The sequence below is a fragment of the Corvus cornix genome, chromosome 8, assembly GCF_000738735.6.
Source record: "Corvus cornix cornix isolate S_Up_H32 chromosome 8, ASM73873v5, whole genome shotgun sequence".
Classification (NCBI taxonomy): domain Eukaryota; kingdom Metazoa; phylum Chordata; class Aves; order Passeriformes; family Corvidae; genus Corvus; species Corvus cornix.
In genome coordinates, this window is record NC_046338.1 from 16,535,465 (window position 1) to 16,552,430 (window position 16,966).

Sequence of the window (16,966 nt, forward strand, 5' to 3'; positions counted from 1 at the left end):
ATTAAACATGCACACACTCAGAAAGCTTGAAGAGAATTTTCTTAATTTATCTAATGCTTTCTAGACAGACGTTTAAAGCTTAAAAGAGATTGTTTTAAGAGTTACTTACGTGGCTGTCTCACGTTTGGCTTTGGAAGAGAAGGATCTAATTTAAAACAAAGAAAATGCACAAAACATTAATCAGATGGGGTTCCACATGCAGCCTACAAACTATGCAGGTTCTCATCTGACAGAAAGACTTTAATCGCAAATTTTACAAACCATGAATTTCAGGAAGAGCAGCCCAACTTCAGTAATCTCACTCATCTCAAAAAAATTCTATTCATATATTAATTATTCCTCAAGGGATTCTAGATATAGTTCATGCATCATATATTTTGCTGGCAAATACACTGCAACCTTTCCCAAATCAGATGTCATCAGGTGTGACCTACAGTAACTCTGGTTACTCCTCTGTGGAGCTCTTAAAGATCACAGATTGTGAAGGAACAAAGATTGTTTTAAGGTGATTACATTCATCTGACCACTTGCTAATCATAAATACGAGATACCAGCACACTAAATCACACACACACACACACTCTCTCACTAAAGAATGGTGAGTTTTATGGCACAATACATACTGCTTTGTCCAAATTGCATGAATGTGTGTTGATTCACCCATTTTCCTGAGTCCTACTTGGTATTCTGTCTTGGAAGTTGTGTGCGTTTTTTGGTTTGGGTTTTTTTTTTTAATTATATATAAGAAATAAAAGATCATAGGTATTGTTCAAAAATCAAAGCTGTTATTCAGGAATATCAAATATCATCATCCTAGTGATGAAGATATCACCGTGTAACAGAAAGAGACAAGTAAACAAATGTTTAAAAATTGAAGAATTTTCCCTTCTTTTTCCTAACTGGTCCTTCTTATCTTTCTCCAAGAATGCCACCTCAAGCAGAAGAGCCAGAGATTCTGGCTTCAGACTCAGGGAACTGTTTGGCTAGCTGCAGTTTGATTCTGGATTGCCCAGCAACTCAGGGATTTCATTTATATTCTGGCATATCTGAGTGCATTCAGTGCATCAGATGTAAAAGGATTTGATAAGACAGTGTTTCAGTACTTGTTTTTGTATCTTTAGCAACTGGAAAAAATAATTTAATTAATTACTATGCAAACATAACAGCTCAAAAATATTGAAAAGAAATATATTTATTTATTGAAAGTGTTCTTAAACAAGACTATGCTTCTAACTTCTAAAACACAGATGGCAGTGCCAAACTTCCGGCAACATCCTTTAGACCATTAGGCTCTGAGACACGTGCCTACAAAATCCAAAAAATAATTTTATTCTTAAACTGTGTTATTGTGTCTTATTCTAACACATGAGTATCTCTTTGGCAGATGATAGGAAATAGGTGGAACAGTAGTAGGAAACATAGAGTAGTGAGAACATAGAGGGGTGGAGGCGGGGTATATGCACAAATAATCTGGAAAGTTATCAGGTGCACATAACAGCAACAGTATAACTGAATGTAAGATCTATGAGGAGGGCTGGACTGAAACCAAGGAGCCCTGAAAAGTACAAACATGGGTAAGGGCACTATCAGATTGTCCAAACACTCCACTAGCATATCTCAAGTGCCAAGAAAATGCCTTCTGAGCTGAGGGGAAAATGAATTTTCCATGCTATTTCTATCACTGGCCTCTCTACAGAGAATATGAAATCAGCTAATGATAAGCTGTGTAGCTCATTACCAATTTTCTTCAGTCATCAGTTCTTACATTTACTTTATTGTGATTTGCTCAGAGCAATTCAGAAGCAGTGAAAATCCTTGAGGTCTATGAAAAACATCTAATTTAAAAACAAGTGCTGCCAGCCTTTAGAATTATCATCATTTTCTATACCTCTGTAGGATAGAGACACTTGTTAGTTGCCCGTTTGACCTTCTTTCTATGACCTGTCTCCTTTTGCTGTAGAAATAATAATCTAAAGTTTCTGCACTTAGCAGAAATCTGAACAACACTGGTCGATTATTTCAACAGAACAACATCTATTTCCTAGCACATAAATGGCCATCCACTGCCTTTCACGGGAGTGGGGGAGAGCATGGGGAAATGCAGGAATGCAAAGGGAACGTCTGTGGCATGGAACTGTGTTTTAAGCACTTCCATTAGGATCTACTGTAAATTCTCATTTAGAGATAGTACTGTGATTTCTAATACTGTCAATGACAGTTATAAGCTTGTCTGAAGAAAAAAAACCACCTTTGCAATGACCAGTTTGTTCTGACTTTTGAAATGTCAAGCACATGACTTTCATATGTGGCTTGATGAGCAGATCCAGGGGGAGTATCTCACATAGCGGGGTTTTCAATACTGAAAGCTGGTTCTGTTCGCATCAAAGAAAATGAAGAACTCTACCTCTGAGAGGTAAGTTCTCCTGTTCAGTAATGTGATATAATTTCTTCTCCAAGTCTTAGGTTCACATATTGGCCGACAACGGCATTTGGCTTTAAGAAAGGGGTTTTGATTCACTGCAGAACAACTGCATACCAACAAAGCTACGTTGTTAATGTGCCACTTTGTATTATGTCTGAAAGCTGGGATATGCTGGGGAGATTTCCACCAAGCGTCCCACAATTAGACTAAATCACCCACAACGCAACAAAATACTCTATCACACTGTTGTCCTGTAACTAATCTTTATAAATTTAGCTTGTCTTTGCACACTGAGACCTTGTGCCTCTGACAAAGGCAACATTCTGAGTGGAGCCCAAGATGGGAGCTGTGCACAATGCTCCACACATCATAAGGAAAAGAGAGCTGAAGTACGAGTCTGTTTATTGAAAGCTGAATTTCAGTTGCAGGATTTACTCATTCCTAATAGAAAACCTACTGAAATAATACGAGAGCTGAGCAAAATAAAAGTCCAGAATCAGGCCCAAAGCACAGTTTTAATTATAACAGTGACAGATCAAGTACTTGATTTTAATTCATAGTGGATTTGATCTGTATTAACAAATTTGTTAAAAACCCTCCAAATGAAGTATGAGCTGACTTGCAGAGTTAGACAGAAACAGTTGCTGCCTATGTCCCTTAGCAATGCTGTATGGTACTTTAAATTGTTCAAAGACTAAACAGCATGCACTGTAAAACAGCAGTTACAGGACTCCTGATGCCATCCTTTTGATGCCCCCTGAAAAGCATTCCAGAGGTCAAACAGCGTTTGGACACTATCGGAAGATTTTGGTGTGTATGTAAAGCCACTGAAACCTCTTATGAGACTACAATGCAAATACAAAAAGAAAAGATAAATGCACATATTTTCTGCTAGGATTGCATCAAAACATGACTGATGCTGTTGTCAGAGTGACCTACTAAGAAAAACTTTCAAATGAAATGAAACTGTGAGAACAGTTCTTACTTCCCTTCACAGGGCACATTCTTAAACTAGAATAAGATCTCATCATGCTGTTTGGCATTATCTCATAATGCATTTCAGCCTCTCCAACTCCTTCAACCAGTTACTAACCACACTCTTTTATTTAAATAAAAAAAAGATTGGTTATGATTGTTTCATAATCAAACAAGTCGCACCAAAGTGGAGCCCCTTTGTGCACACTATCCTTTGCTCTTCGTAGTTTAAGGATCTAGTGAGTCTCCAGCGGCCACCTCTTTGCATTACAAACTTACCAGGCTTTAACATCCTCAGTACTTTGCAATTCCATTGTTATTATTCCTAAATTTATATTTACAAGCACAATAAATAAAGGATACAGCAGGGAGCAGAACACTGCCTTTTCTCTCTGGGCAACAAGAAATTGCTCCAAGTGCTACTGCTACATTCATACTTCCAAAACCCATGTTATTTTGTACTAGTCTGAGTATTCCTTTCTCCATGCTTGGCAAAACCACAAGTCCAGAGAACAGAGGGGCTTAAAAAATGGCAATGAATTGCCCTGATGACTGCTGCCAGGGAAATATCCAAACAAGTAACATCTTACAGGCACAGCATCACCACAAGATTATAGAATGTCGCATACTTGTTGCACTCCCTCATTTCAGTGGCTGTATGTTACACAATATTATATATATATAGCATTATTAAACAGGTCAAGCTCATTTTCATACCTTCTTGTTTTCCTTCGTGTGTTATTACAACAAGGGGCTTGGTGAAGGTTTTCTTGTTGTGCATCATGGCAAGGATCATATCCACATTGAGAGAGGTGCAAGCTTCATCAGGAGGAATGCACTGGAATGCAAAGAACAGTGTGAGGTCAGAGTCACCCATCTGCCAGGACAGCTGTGCAAGTTGCACAGTTGCCTCATTACCAGTTTTACCCTACACAATTTATCAAAGAATGAGAACCTCCAAACAACCTTCTCTTTTGTAGCAATCAGATTACAATATTATCCAATATGGTGCATGTTTTTGGAAATTAAAGCTAACATTGTTTGTGTTTTGGATATGGATAGAAAAGATAAACTTGAACCACTTGTGCAATAAAAAGCAATTTCTATTTGTAGCCACCTAATGAAATTTAAACAGAAACTGTAAATTATGTAGTCAAAATGCATAGTATAATAACTCTTATCTATTAAAATCCTGAGCCTAGAGATAACATGTTTATTACATCAATTCCACAGAAAACCATTTATTACCTTCAGAGTTCAGATGAAAAAACAAAGAGTTTTCATCTAAATCAGAAGTTTTGATAAATCTAATAGATTACTGACCTTTGGCAGTCCTTGAGTATCTTTGTCTTTATTTGTACACAAAGTCAATTCGCAGTGAAGAAAGAGCAGTGAGATGTTGAACATTGGTTTGAACACAAAGCTAAATCTTTTTCTGTCCTTCTGTGCATGTGGTATTGGAAAATTCACTTTCTCAATACTGTAGAATTTAACAGATTCATCTTTAGGACAAATGTTTTCTATTATGGTATAGTCAGACATTCTATCTGGATTTGAAAATGGGGAAACAAAGCATGTTTGAATGGCAAAGCCCAAGGATCTGTCAGCTTTAGTCACAGACACCTGCATTAAAGAAAGAGACAGTAAGATCTCAGAAATGACATTTTAAGTTCACATTTCATTAATATTTTCAACATTTTTTTAAGCAGTTTTCCAGTGCCATTTCCAATCTGAAATATTTTGAAGGCTAAACTGTCAAACTGAGAGACTGGAAATCTGTGGTTTCAAGACCAGCAGCTGTTTAAGAGTGTAACCATGCATAAATACAGCAATCCCTTATCTTTCTGAAAGCAGGTGAAAAACCCCACCCAGGTAAGACCCACAGTTAATGACTGTGACTGCCACCTGAGATGGCACTGCCTCCCTTAGACACACAGGCTATAACAGAGCTGTATGGAAATCAATCACTAATTCCATGTTTTTGTATCTGTTCAAAACTATAATGAAAACAGAAGAAAAAATAAAAGCAACAAACACAACAGAGAATCTACCCCCAGCCAAGACAGGAATGCAAAGGCAGAGAGGAGGTCATGGTCTGCCGTGTGGGTGGCATTCCTGGACTGGAGGGGGTGAGGGAGCCTCCTAAAAGGCCATAATTTCTTGTGAAAGGATCCTTTTAGCTTATTATAAGTTTGAAATTCATATTCTTTTATGAAAAATAATTAAGACTGAAAGCTTCCAATGCCCTGAGATGTTGCTCAGCTGGATTGGAATGCAGACAATAAATGCTACAGAATAATTAAAAGAAAAAAAAAAAAAAAGGCATTTGTAACAAATGAGGCATGTTGCTCTTAATAAACAACAAGCATTTTGTCTAACCATTAACATTGCCCAATGCAACAGTTCCCCAAGAAATCATCTTAGAAGAAATATGCATACTTAATCCATATGCTCTGCATGTATCTTTAAGGAAGAGCCTGCCAACTTGCGCGGTTTACGCAGTAATTTCTGGATTCTAGGAGTTTTGCAGTGAATAAAAGCATTTATCTTTTTTTTCTCTCCCTTATGTGAGCAGCAATCAAATTAGAGATGAAGGGATGTGCTAAAGCATCTAAGCAAGAAAGACTACTTTCTAAAAAGAACAGAAATAAAGATGGATGAACAAAAGTCAGACACAGATACTGACAGGAAACACGCTGATGGTGTAAACTAATTAAAAAAGAGATTATGGAAAGTAGGACAGGGATATTACAGTTAATTAAATAAAAGGATGAATGATATCTCAAGGAAAGAAAAGATCCACAGGAGAAAGGTGCAAGACCAAAATATAGTAAGAAAATGACAGCAGAGAAGAAAGAAAAAAAAAACAGAATACAAAACATTCCAACACAAAAAAATCCTTACCAAACAAGGAAAAGAGAGATAAAGAATTTTTACCAAATATGTATTTATCAAAACCCAAAAATATTTTTCTGAATAACAAATGCAAAATAGAAATAAAAAAAGAAAAAAAAATCAGTGTCAGCTTAAAAAAATGGAGTCACAGAAGTTCAAAACTGATACATTTTCCACTGTGCAAGAAGGAAAAACAGAAAAAAAAAGGCTTCTGCCAGGACAGGTGATGAAGAAATCAGAACATCTGTCTGAATAAACAGCTCCAGAACCAGACAAATCCACCAGTCAGGGGGATTCATCCCAGATCCATGAAGGAAGTGGATGTTTTTAAGTGTCTGTTATAAAAATATTCTTAACTGAGTGTGACACGCTTTATTTTTGCTTTAGCGGACTTAAGTACTTTTCACGGTAGAGAACAAAGAAAAGACAAAACACACTGAAATCATGAAGAGAACTGCACCAATGTCAAATGGATCAGTGTGCTTATGTGCAACATGGGCTCCCAAAGAGGAACTAACTTGGGCAAGATAAACACGGCACAGCACTGCTCCTTTTTCCTTGGGGCCTTACAACCCCAAGGCTCACACCTTGTGATTTACTCACCTAGAAACACGTAACTTCTTCATTGCCAAAGTTGCATTTATTAATGTCTGCCACTATTTGAAAAGCCAAAATTCTGTTCACATAGCTATCTTTAAAAATATTGACTGTATTGGTTTGAAATTCCACAGATTTCATAAGCAACTCAGCAAAACGTGAAAATATTATCATGTGCAAAATACACCTGAAGTCAAGGGTACACCCAGCTGTTGATTTTGGTTTAGTATTATTTATCTAAGTCTGCTAGATGTCTTGTGTGGTAGCATTCAAAAGGATTGTAACTGATGTTTTTAAGCAGATTGGAGAAAGACAAGAATCTGTATTAACTGTGTAACCTGAGAACACCAGCATATGAAAGACATACATTTGTAATAGTTTTTTTGCATGTCTGCATCTTTCAGATGAGGTTCAGACATATAATGAAATGAACCCATCAAGACATGCCTGTTCAGAGCAAGAACTCAGAAACCACCTTTAAGTTCTGTACAGAAAAGCAGATACAGCAAGAATCACCAGTTTACCTTGTAAGTTAAATTCACCCATTTTGCAAGAATCCTTTGGGGTTTTTACCCAAAATATTGTCCTACTTCTTATCCTATAGTTTCTGTTCTCTGCAGCCACCACAGTGTCTTGAACCAAATGCCCAACAAAACCTTTCAACTGACAAGAACAGATTTGGCTCAGTTGCACAGCCTTGCAAAACACTTCCATTAGTTTGAAAGTCTTTTTCTGTTTGTTACCTCAACATATATTGGCCCATTCTCAGCAATAGAGAAGAGTCCTTGGGAGGGAGCAAGGAACAAATCTGTTTTGTACAGCTCCATGTTGAAGGTCACATTGGTGATGTGTGGTTCAGGAGGCCAGAAAATGCCTCTGTCATCCTCTGGCTGGTGCAGTGTGCAATTAAACTGAAACGAGAAAAAAAAAATACAGTAACATCACAAATCAGGAGTGGTAGGACAAATTTGGTGTGTACAATATAGGCCCACCCACGTTCCATCTACTTAGTGCAAATCTTCAACAGGGTCATAAGAAACAGTAGTGAGAAGAAATGTGTTAAAGGACAAACGAATTTCTAGACAATTAATGTAATTTATGTGAAATGCCTATTACAATAGGTATTTCTTCACTGTCAGGTGCAAACCTGAGGATAACATACCGCTATTTCAGGCCAGCTTGAGAAAGCCACCTCTCCCTCATCAGCATCCCCTGGAAATCCATTATCACCCGATTCCATGTCGTCATCTTCAAAGCCGCTGCCTTCAGCTGGTGATGACAGCTGAATGACAATCTGCACAAGAGGTATTGCAAACAAATTAGATTAGGTGATAACTGAGCACTCTCATGGTTATTATTTTCTTCTCTCTTCAGAACAATGCAAAGGCCAAAAGACCAGCTAAGCAAATGGTGAAAGTGTGTCTTGAACAGCCTTGCGCTGAGCATGTAGGATATGTAGCTTATATTTAAAGAATGCCCCCGAGTTTTTTTTCCAGAATTCAGAGCCAGCAAAGAAAGACACCAGTCTGGGTGTTGGTGTCTGAATGAGCAGCCTAGCATTTCCATTCTATTTCTGGTATTTCTACAGCCAACACTGAAAAAAGGAATGGCTTTCTAAAGTGATATTTTGCTATTTGCAGTTCTCCTTAGTGCACTCATAAAAAAAATCACTAAAAGTGTTAGGGCCACTAAAGGATTTTCTCTTCTGTCATTAGCAATTTTTTTTCAGACATGTATACTCAAAACCATGATATTCCTTCTTCATGTTCCCCTTCTTATTTTTTTTTCCTCGCTAAATTTCCCCCTCTTTTTTTTTTTTTTGTCCTTTTTACATGTCTTCACTTCTTCACCTGGAAATTTCTGGTTTTGTTTTCCAGTGTTCTGCATTCTGCTTCTGTATGCCTGCAGCTCCTCAGCTAGTTCCCTTCCTTCCAAGACTTTAACTTTGTTTTCTTAGATATAGAGCAACTGCTAAAAAGTGACATACACACCCTCTTTGACACTCGACTGCATGGTGTCTGTTTTCTAGGAGAAATACTCCCAAATTCTGAACAATCCCATACATGATTGGGAGTTCAAGTGTGAAGCCAAGACTATTAAAAGACATGTTGGAGAAAGGAGAGGAGGTAAATAACCACTTTACTTTGGGCCATAACAGAATACAGGGACCATAAGAGTATTTAGCTCCAGACCCACGCTGTTCTGTCGTGTGCCGATGATTCTATCTTGGTTTGGGGCTGTTTCTAAAGTTAGGTGCTACTGACTCCCCAGCACAGAACAGTTTTAACCAGGCAAGGTCAGATCAGATTGCCTGAGCTGTGTTTGGGTTGGACCACAGGCTTTCAATCATTTGCCAAAGTTACTTCTATGTACTGGAAAGCTCAGCAAGAGAAACGTGTCATTACTTTTGAACCCAGAATATCTGCATTGTACTCTGGCTCATAAGCTGAGCCAGTCTGGAAGCAGATGCTTGCAACCTAACTGGGCTCCTTTGCATCATCATTCATATACTAGTACTCAAGAGTCCCTTCATTATGTATAGCAACTGATAAAAAATATAAATTCAAATTCTAAGAGAAAAGCATGCAAAAATAATGTCATTTCCTCACATTTTAAAAGGCTTTTTTCACACACAATTTTAGAAGAAAAAAATTCACTTAATTCATGATATGAATTAAAAGGTATTGCTTTGTGCAATTACAAAACTTCATTCCTATTTCTCTTTACAGCAATGTAGTACTGCTTACATATGGATGCACCAAAGCTGCACAGGGAACGCCAGTGCAACTTCTCTGAGACTGGTACAGATGGTACCAAAGGGCAGCCATGGTGCAAAAATGTATTTAACTCCAACTCCTTTTTCCTTTGGGATACTATCTGACCACAGGAGCACACTGAATGTGCAGCCTTCATAGCTCCTTGAATACAGAGACTGTGGCTGCAACTAGGTTTGAGCTAGGCAGGAAAGGATGAGGATGCCTCCCTTTTGCTAAGACTAAAGCTAACTACAACAGCTTCCTTGTACTACTACGATGTGCAGTACAGAAGGTGGATCCTCTTTGTAAAATACTCACAGAGTTAAAATAAACAATCTTATTCAAGATATATGCTGTCCGAGTCCCACATTTGTTGAGTGAAGATTCCAAGATGAAGTGGGTCCCATTCATCCTGGCTTTGCAGGAGTGGTCCAGCAGCGAGAGCTCTGTCCGGCTGTAGCCGCCAGCCTGAAACAAAGGCGCTTTGTGAGGGGCTGAAGCACAATTGCGTACAGCTCCTGCTCAAAGTGCAGCTCAGTCACTGTTCGTGACTGCTGACAGGAAGAAGTGGAGTTCATTGTACTGACATCCAGGGAAGGTCACTCTCAAAATGCTGTTATACATGGCAGACAGGGAATAAATGTAACATGGAAAAAAAGGAAACAACAGGTTCGTTATTAATCTGCCGATTAATAATGCTGCCTCTGTTTGGTCTGAAATGTGCAAAAAAGGCTGGCTGTATCAGGCTCTTTTCCACAATACAAATGGACACAAGCAACCTGTCAGCTGGTGGATGGTAAAGATGGATCTATTTAGGTCTCACACTGATACCAAAAGCAGCTTCTTTGTACTTTGGAAATTAAAAACTCAGACTGATGGCTGAGTACAGTAATTTTTTTACAGAACCAACCATGCACACCGTCAGTCAAAAATCCCTCTAAAAACCACCAGATTGTTGGGAAGAGAAAACACTATGAGTCATGTCAATGAACATCTACAGCACAGTTTCCTCACCAAATTGTTTTTGGGAGGGGTTGTGTGGGGATGGCTGTAGAACTTAGAATGTTTATTTTTTTCAATTAAAATGCCAATAAATGGTCTGCCCAAAAAAGCTTCCCCAGTTTTGAGAAAAAGATATTACACCAACCTGTAGAGAATCTTTTTCTACAGCTACTGTCATGACTTTGTCATCACACTTTATTGACAGGGCCATATCAGCACTGCCCTGAACTTCTTCAGGTTCTTTATGTTTTGAGAGGGAATGCCCGAAGTCATGATTTATTAATGTATCTACTGAATGCCTGGATGGGAAGATTTCTTCTCCCACCGTGTCATGTCTTCCTCTGTTAATGTGAAATGGAAAAGTCAGGCCATCAGTATTCTTTGGAGCTGGCAGTGGGTTAGCACCCAGCAACTCTGTCAACTCTGGAGGAAGGGAGTGGTCTTCCTCATCATTCATCTCTTCTGAAAAAGAACAAAAAGCAACAAATCCACATTAGTTTATTAAATATTTTTCCTAAAAAGTATCCAGAACTAATAATTTTAATACAAAAAAAATATTATTCCATAAAGGGAGCTCCTGGAGGACATTAAAAGCTGCATCTTTGTACTTTTAGGTAAGTAGCCACAACTCCTACAACTAAGGGCTTAGTTGCTACTGAGGCATTTAATCTTGGTATACTCAGTCCCTGTCAGAAATCTCCCTCACCAAGAACTGAAAATAAACTTTTGATGAGTGGACCTATTTTATGCAAAAGATCCACAGAGGTAAAAGAAACATCACATTCATTAAAGATACTATTTTGGTACTGTTGAAACAGCCTAAGTGCAAATCATTAGGTTAAATTCTTCCCCTACCAGACCCATCAGAAGTTCAGTCACTATTGTTGTGAAACTACTTACAAAACCAGAGTGAAGCTAAATAAGAGTTAGCTTTATAGTGAGTAAATGAGAAAACTATCTCTTGGCTTATACATGTAACTGCTGAGGACAGAACCCCTGAGAGGGCAATTGACAACATTAATGTGAACATAAGCTTTTTCAAAATTGTAAAACAATAGTTATAGTGCTTGAAACTCAGAATTAGTGAAAAACAGAGATACAACTCTGCTAGCTTCAAAGGACCCAGATAGCTTTACATCAGCAATTACTTTGGCCAAATAACCAATTTTTTTTAATAATTGTATTTACTCTGTTTGCTCAGATTTTTTTGGTAAGCCACTCATGTCCATAAAAAGTTTCAATGTTTATTTAATCGTCTCAAGGAAACACTATGCTCATACTTTTGGAAAAAACATACTAAAAAAAAAATCAAAGCTGGATTTATTAACTAACAAGATACCCTATTGCTGACATCCATTTCAGTGAACACTGGGTATCATCAGCTATAAAGTCTTGCATGTTGGATAAAATATAAACATTTAATTCCACCAAATTTCAGGAAATAACACAACTTGCCTGGACTTTTCTAATCAAAAAGTCACAGATTATTATTTGCAACCATCATTTATAGATATTACCAGCATTCTTGACGATGAGCAGTAAAAGAAGTGTTACAGCCAAAACCAAAGCCTCGAAACTGAGAAAACACCTTTCAAGTAATTGCATTCCTGGAAACACAAGATATGTTTTTCTACATGCTAAAAGTCCATCTTCAAACTTACCTGTATCTTCAAGTTGCAGATGAAATCTGTTAGCAACAGGTGCTTTTGTGTAGGAAATAACTGGACTATAATTATGCTCGTAAGCCCACTTGATCAAACTCTCATGTGACGAGGGAATGTCAGGTATTACTGATTTACTCATAGTCATGGATCGTTCTGTTTCTTTTCCAAAACCAATACTATTTGATGTCTGCAAATAAAGAGAAACTTGGGTTGTGATTTACCACTTAAGGATACTTATGATGGAACCTGATCTGAACACTGATCTGGACACTGATTGAACCCTGATTTTTTATTCTGTTTTACTCTATTAAATAACAGCAAACTGAGGACATCTGGGAAATAAACCAAACCCTGCCACCTTAGGCACATAACTGCTGCACAGATGGAAAAGAGACCCCTGCTTCCTCTCAGGCTCTGCCTGGAGTACAATAAATCAAAGCAATCAGAAACTGTTAATCCCTAAACGAGACAAAGACATATTTACAGCCTTTTGTATAATGCAATACTTTCTTCAAAACTGAGCTGAAATTACTCCTGAGGTGAGGTGAATTCAGGATGACAACTGAATTTTCAAATGTCCCCTTAATTTCTTGGATTAGAGCATTACTTAAGCTGAATAAAGGAAAACGTTTGTTCAAATGAGCATTACTGAAAAAGGCAAAAAGCATGCTCACGAAGTAGAGCTGATACCAGTTAATGCTGTTAAGTCAGCTGGCACCAAGGACAGGCTGTGTCTGAATGAGCTTCACCCTAGGAATGCCGTGTGCCTCCTCCAAAGTTTTGAGTTCATTAAACAGGATTGAACTAAATGCTTAATAGAGCAGTGAGAGCATGCACATTTATGCACGGGCAGACTACTGAAATAAAACAACCTATACTTTCTGCACATGAAAAGATTTTTAAATTAATGAAAAATACAAGTTTTACGCAAATAGTTGATACAGCAAACTCATAAATGCACATGCTGACCTTATGAATGCACATGCTGAATTATTATTAAATAAATGAGTCACACAACCACTTAGTTTTCATTTTCCTGTAAACATTTTGTAAAATTTCAAATTTTCTTGCCCAAATGGGCAAGTCAAAGGAACATAACAAGTATCTCTCACTGTTAAAGGGGCAGTTCAAAAATATTCACTGGTATTACACAAACTTACATTCAGCAGCTTGGCATCTTTAACACGTATTCATTCACACCAAAGCTAAATACATATATATTTATTTTTACACTCACAACATTACTATTATCACTATAACAATCACATCAATGGCTACAGAACAAGCTGAACATAGATGCTGCAGGAAAGGCATGATGACCCACTTTTCAACGATTTCTGCAATGTCATTGAAATGCACTTTTTAATGCAGCTGATACCATGGAATGTTCCACAAACACTTTCATTCCCATGCTCGATTACCTTCTCCATCATATAGGCTGCATCTTCTTTTCATCCCCACTGGTTTTCCTCAGTGTGAACAAATCTTACATCTCTTTCACTCTAGAACACCAAAAGATTGACTAGAGAGATCCCTTTTAGACAGGGCTCATATGGACATGCTACACAGGTCACAGAGCTCAGTTGCACTTCTCTACCTGACATCAGAATGAGTTTTTGAACACAGAAGTGAATAAAGCATGTGGAGAGTCCTGATGGAATGGCAGAGTGTACCTTCAGCTCCCTCCCTCATTTCTTCCTAAACACCCAGTTCTACAGCCTTTAAACACTTGGAGCTTCACAATTGAAGTTCAAGATAACTAAGGGCAGAGTGTCTGGTTTGAGGATACTGTTACCAGTACAGTTATCAATGCTCAAGGCCACTGAAGATTAGAAACAAAAATGGAGCAACAGGTATCCTAATTTTAGTGCCTTACTGCTCTTTGGGATCAACTAATCTTTGATCTTCCACAGATGCAAATCTGGACACGACTGATCACGTATTTTCATATTACCACACACCTTTTACTGGTAGGAGTTATTATGCTACCCCAACTTTGCTCCAGCTCTTTACTTTTCCGTCATGAAGAGACAGCTGAACAAATATTATTTCAGAACTTTACTGTCCTAGCTGGCACCCGAGCATTTTCAGGGCTTGTTTACACCACTGCACTCCACACTGAGCCTGTGAAATGTTCAGTCTTGCATCGCCTCACTGAAACAAAAGCAAGAACAAGGGCTTGCAGAAATAGACCTATCTTCACTTGCCTGCTCTGCCAACACCTTCACACACTGTGATTGAAATAGGCAATCTGAGCCCTCACTAACCTACTCAGAATAGACACCATTTCAGAAAGTGGTGGGCAGTTGTTCTCAGGTAAACAACAGTCCCTCCAAGCTTCTGAAACCCTCACAGGTTTGCTTTGTGCACTGCACTTTTCTCACTCCTTGCCCCTCAACAAACATTTTCTTTCTGCAACTTCACTGCACAGCTCCCAGCTTTGCAGAGGGACACCAGTTGCAAAGGAAGCAATGTGAACAGCAGTGTACAAGCACAGAACCACAAAAGCACTGCATGTAAGGACTGCCTGCACACAGGAGTTAAACGCAGCCTGGGGGGAAAGCACTGCACATACGTCATGTGCAATTAATTTACCTAAAGTACTCCCATCTTACTTGGGTTTGTGTCCATCCTCTTTCAGAGTTTCAAGAAACACAGCAAGCTGGGAGATGAGCTATATGACCTAAAACATCTTTTAAATTTTTTTTCTGTGAACTTAGACCTCAGTAACGTACAGTCCTGGGTTTGAGGCAGCTTAGCACTAACCTTTCCCTCTCAGCTTGCCAATCCCCTCAAGACAGCTCTAATTCGTAGTGAGGGCAAGAAGTTAGGAAAATTGAAGTGCATGGAACTGCTTCAACTAATAAAAAGAACATTGTGAAACATTACCTAATTGCTTAGTAATGTTTTTATGCATTGTCTAAATTTGGGCTTGGAAAGGCCTTCAGCTTAATAGAGATATGAAGAGATCCTAAATGCTGGATATGCAGGCTTTTAGTGACATGGGGGAGTTTAGTTCCCTCCCTTATCCCCTCGAAATAAAGGAAAATTAACACATATTCAGAAAATGAAGCATCTATACAAATGAAGTAGTAAAGTAAATAGTTACTCACAAACCCTAACATGAATACAAAGTCTTTTAAATACTGACATTTCCACATATATTTTATGTATTACGTTCTTTTTTTGTTAATCTAAATAAAATGTTACCTTCTGGTACTTATTACAGAAACAATTTTTAATTATACTTTTTACTCATACTTTCAATAATCAACAAAGAAGAACTGTAAAAATAATAGCAGCCTTGCTTTTCTATGTTCAAGTGCAGCACTTCAGAAATTTTTAAATCCCATAGAAATCCTCTTGTGAAAATTGATCATCCATTCATGGACATGAAATACGGTACTTGAGCTATCTCCTAGCATGGTGTGAACTAAGGCACAATTCTCTATCCTGTGAAAGGAGATCCATATATGCCCAAAATGCGCAGTGGTGAATTTTACATGATAACCAGAATGAAGCTTTGAAGTCAAGCACTATTTTTTGCCCTTCTGCTTACAACAGTGGTAATCCTCAGCAACCAACCTTGATCTTTCTCTTTAAGGACTGACTATTTCGGACCTACAGAATGACCAGAACATCCTTTCCTGTCTCTAAGATAAATATCTGTCAGGGATCAAAAGGGAACGTCGTCATCCTCCCTAGGTAATTTTTCCATTCAATTTTCTGAGCAACACCAAAATATGTTTTCTTTTACTTCACTCTCAAAAGCTACTATGAAATCCTGCTTGCTGATCTGTTTTCTTAGGAGATTTAGATCCATCAGCCTTTGGATCCTGCCAGAATTTCCTCTGCACACATTAAAAGCAGAAAGCAACCACGCAAAGTAAAATGTCTATAAATACAAAGAACTGGAGTTTGAAAATGTAACTGAATTGCTGCAAAACTGCTAATCATGAGGCTACTGGGTGGTCCTGAGCAAACATTCAGCTCAACTGTACAATGTGCTCTTAACTGATCGCTTAAGACAGAAATAGGCCACAAATTTATAGGCTGCAAGATCAATTCAATTATATTTATTTATTTCAGAGCAAGGAAACACACATGTTCTTAGTAGAAATGGTGTTAAGCCACAAAGCCTGTACCAAAAATCAACATGACTCAGCATCTCCAGTAATTTTAGAAGTTTAACTTTAGAGAGCCTGGTTTTAACTTTTAAAGAAATTAATTTTTGCTGTCTAAGGAGAGATGAGGTCAATTTGACCAAACACTTACTGGCGACAGAAGTACTGGCAGGGAAGAGGGATAGATAGTATTAGCCACAAGGGGAAGTAAGAGTGTTTCCACTTCTAAAGGGATGTGGGTGTGTCCTGCATATCTAGTATTATCTATTCTGCACTTGAAGGCATCATTCCACTTTTGAGATGAACCTGTTGATTCATTCACCAAAGTAACAGCAAAAAGGGATATAAACATCCAACTGTGTGTTTAGGGTGCTTCAACAGAAGTCAAAAAGACACAGACTCAATCCTTGCACTAACCACCTGGCTTCTGCGATGAGTTGGTCAGTTTTATAGCCCATATATTAAAGGTTAAGCAGAACAAAAAGTTTATGCATTTACTCCTTAAAATGCAGTAATAATTAAAAAGAAGCA

The 16,966-nt window shown here is 38.0% G+C and overlaps 1 protein-coding gene across 2 annotated transcripts in view; it reads right to left on the reverse strand.

Moving 5' to 3' along the window:
• TGFBR3 (transforming growth factor beta receptor 3) overlaps positions 1–16,966 on the reverse strand; it is a 119,047-nt gene that overhangs the window by 12,257 nt on the left and 89,824 nt on the right. Inside the window, exons 8-15 of one of the 2 annotated variants that reach the window (XM_039555862.1) lie at positions 12,309–12,498; positions 10,793–11,106; positions 9,964–10,113; positions 8,052–8,183; positions 7,633–7,800; positions 4,721–5,020; positions 4,115–4,235; positions 110–145 (exon numbers count right to left, since the gene is read on the reverse strand). In XM_039555862.1, coding sequence (XP_039411796.1) covers positions 110–145; positions 4,115–4,235; positions 4,721–5,020; positions 7,633–7,800; positions 8,052–8,183; positions 9,964–10,113; positions 10,793–11,106; positions 12,309–12,498 — 1,411 coding nt within the window. Of the gene's footprint in view, positions 1–109; positions 146–4,114; positions 4,236–4,720; positions 5,021–7,632; positions 7,801–8,051; positions 8,184–9,963; positions 10,114–10,792; positions 11,110–12,308; positions 12,499–16,966 lie in introns of both variants that reach the window. The other variant, XM_039555861.1, reaches the window with a different exon arrangement.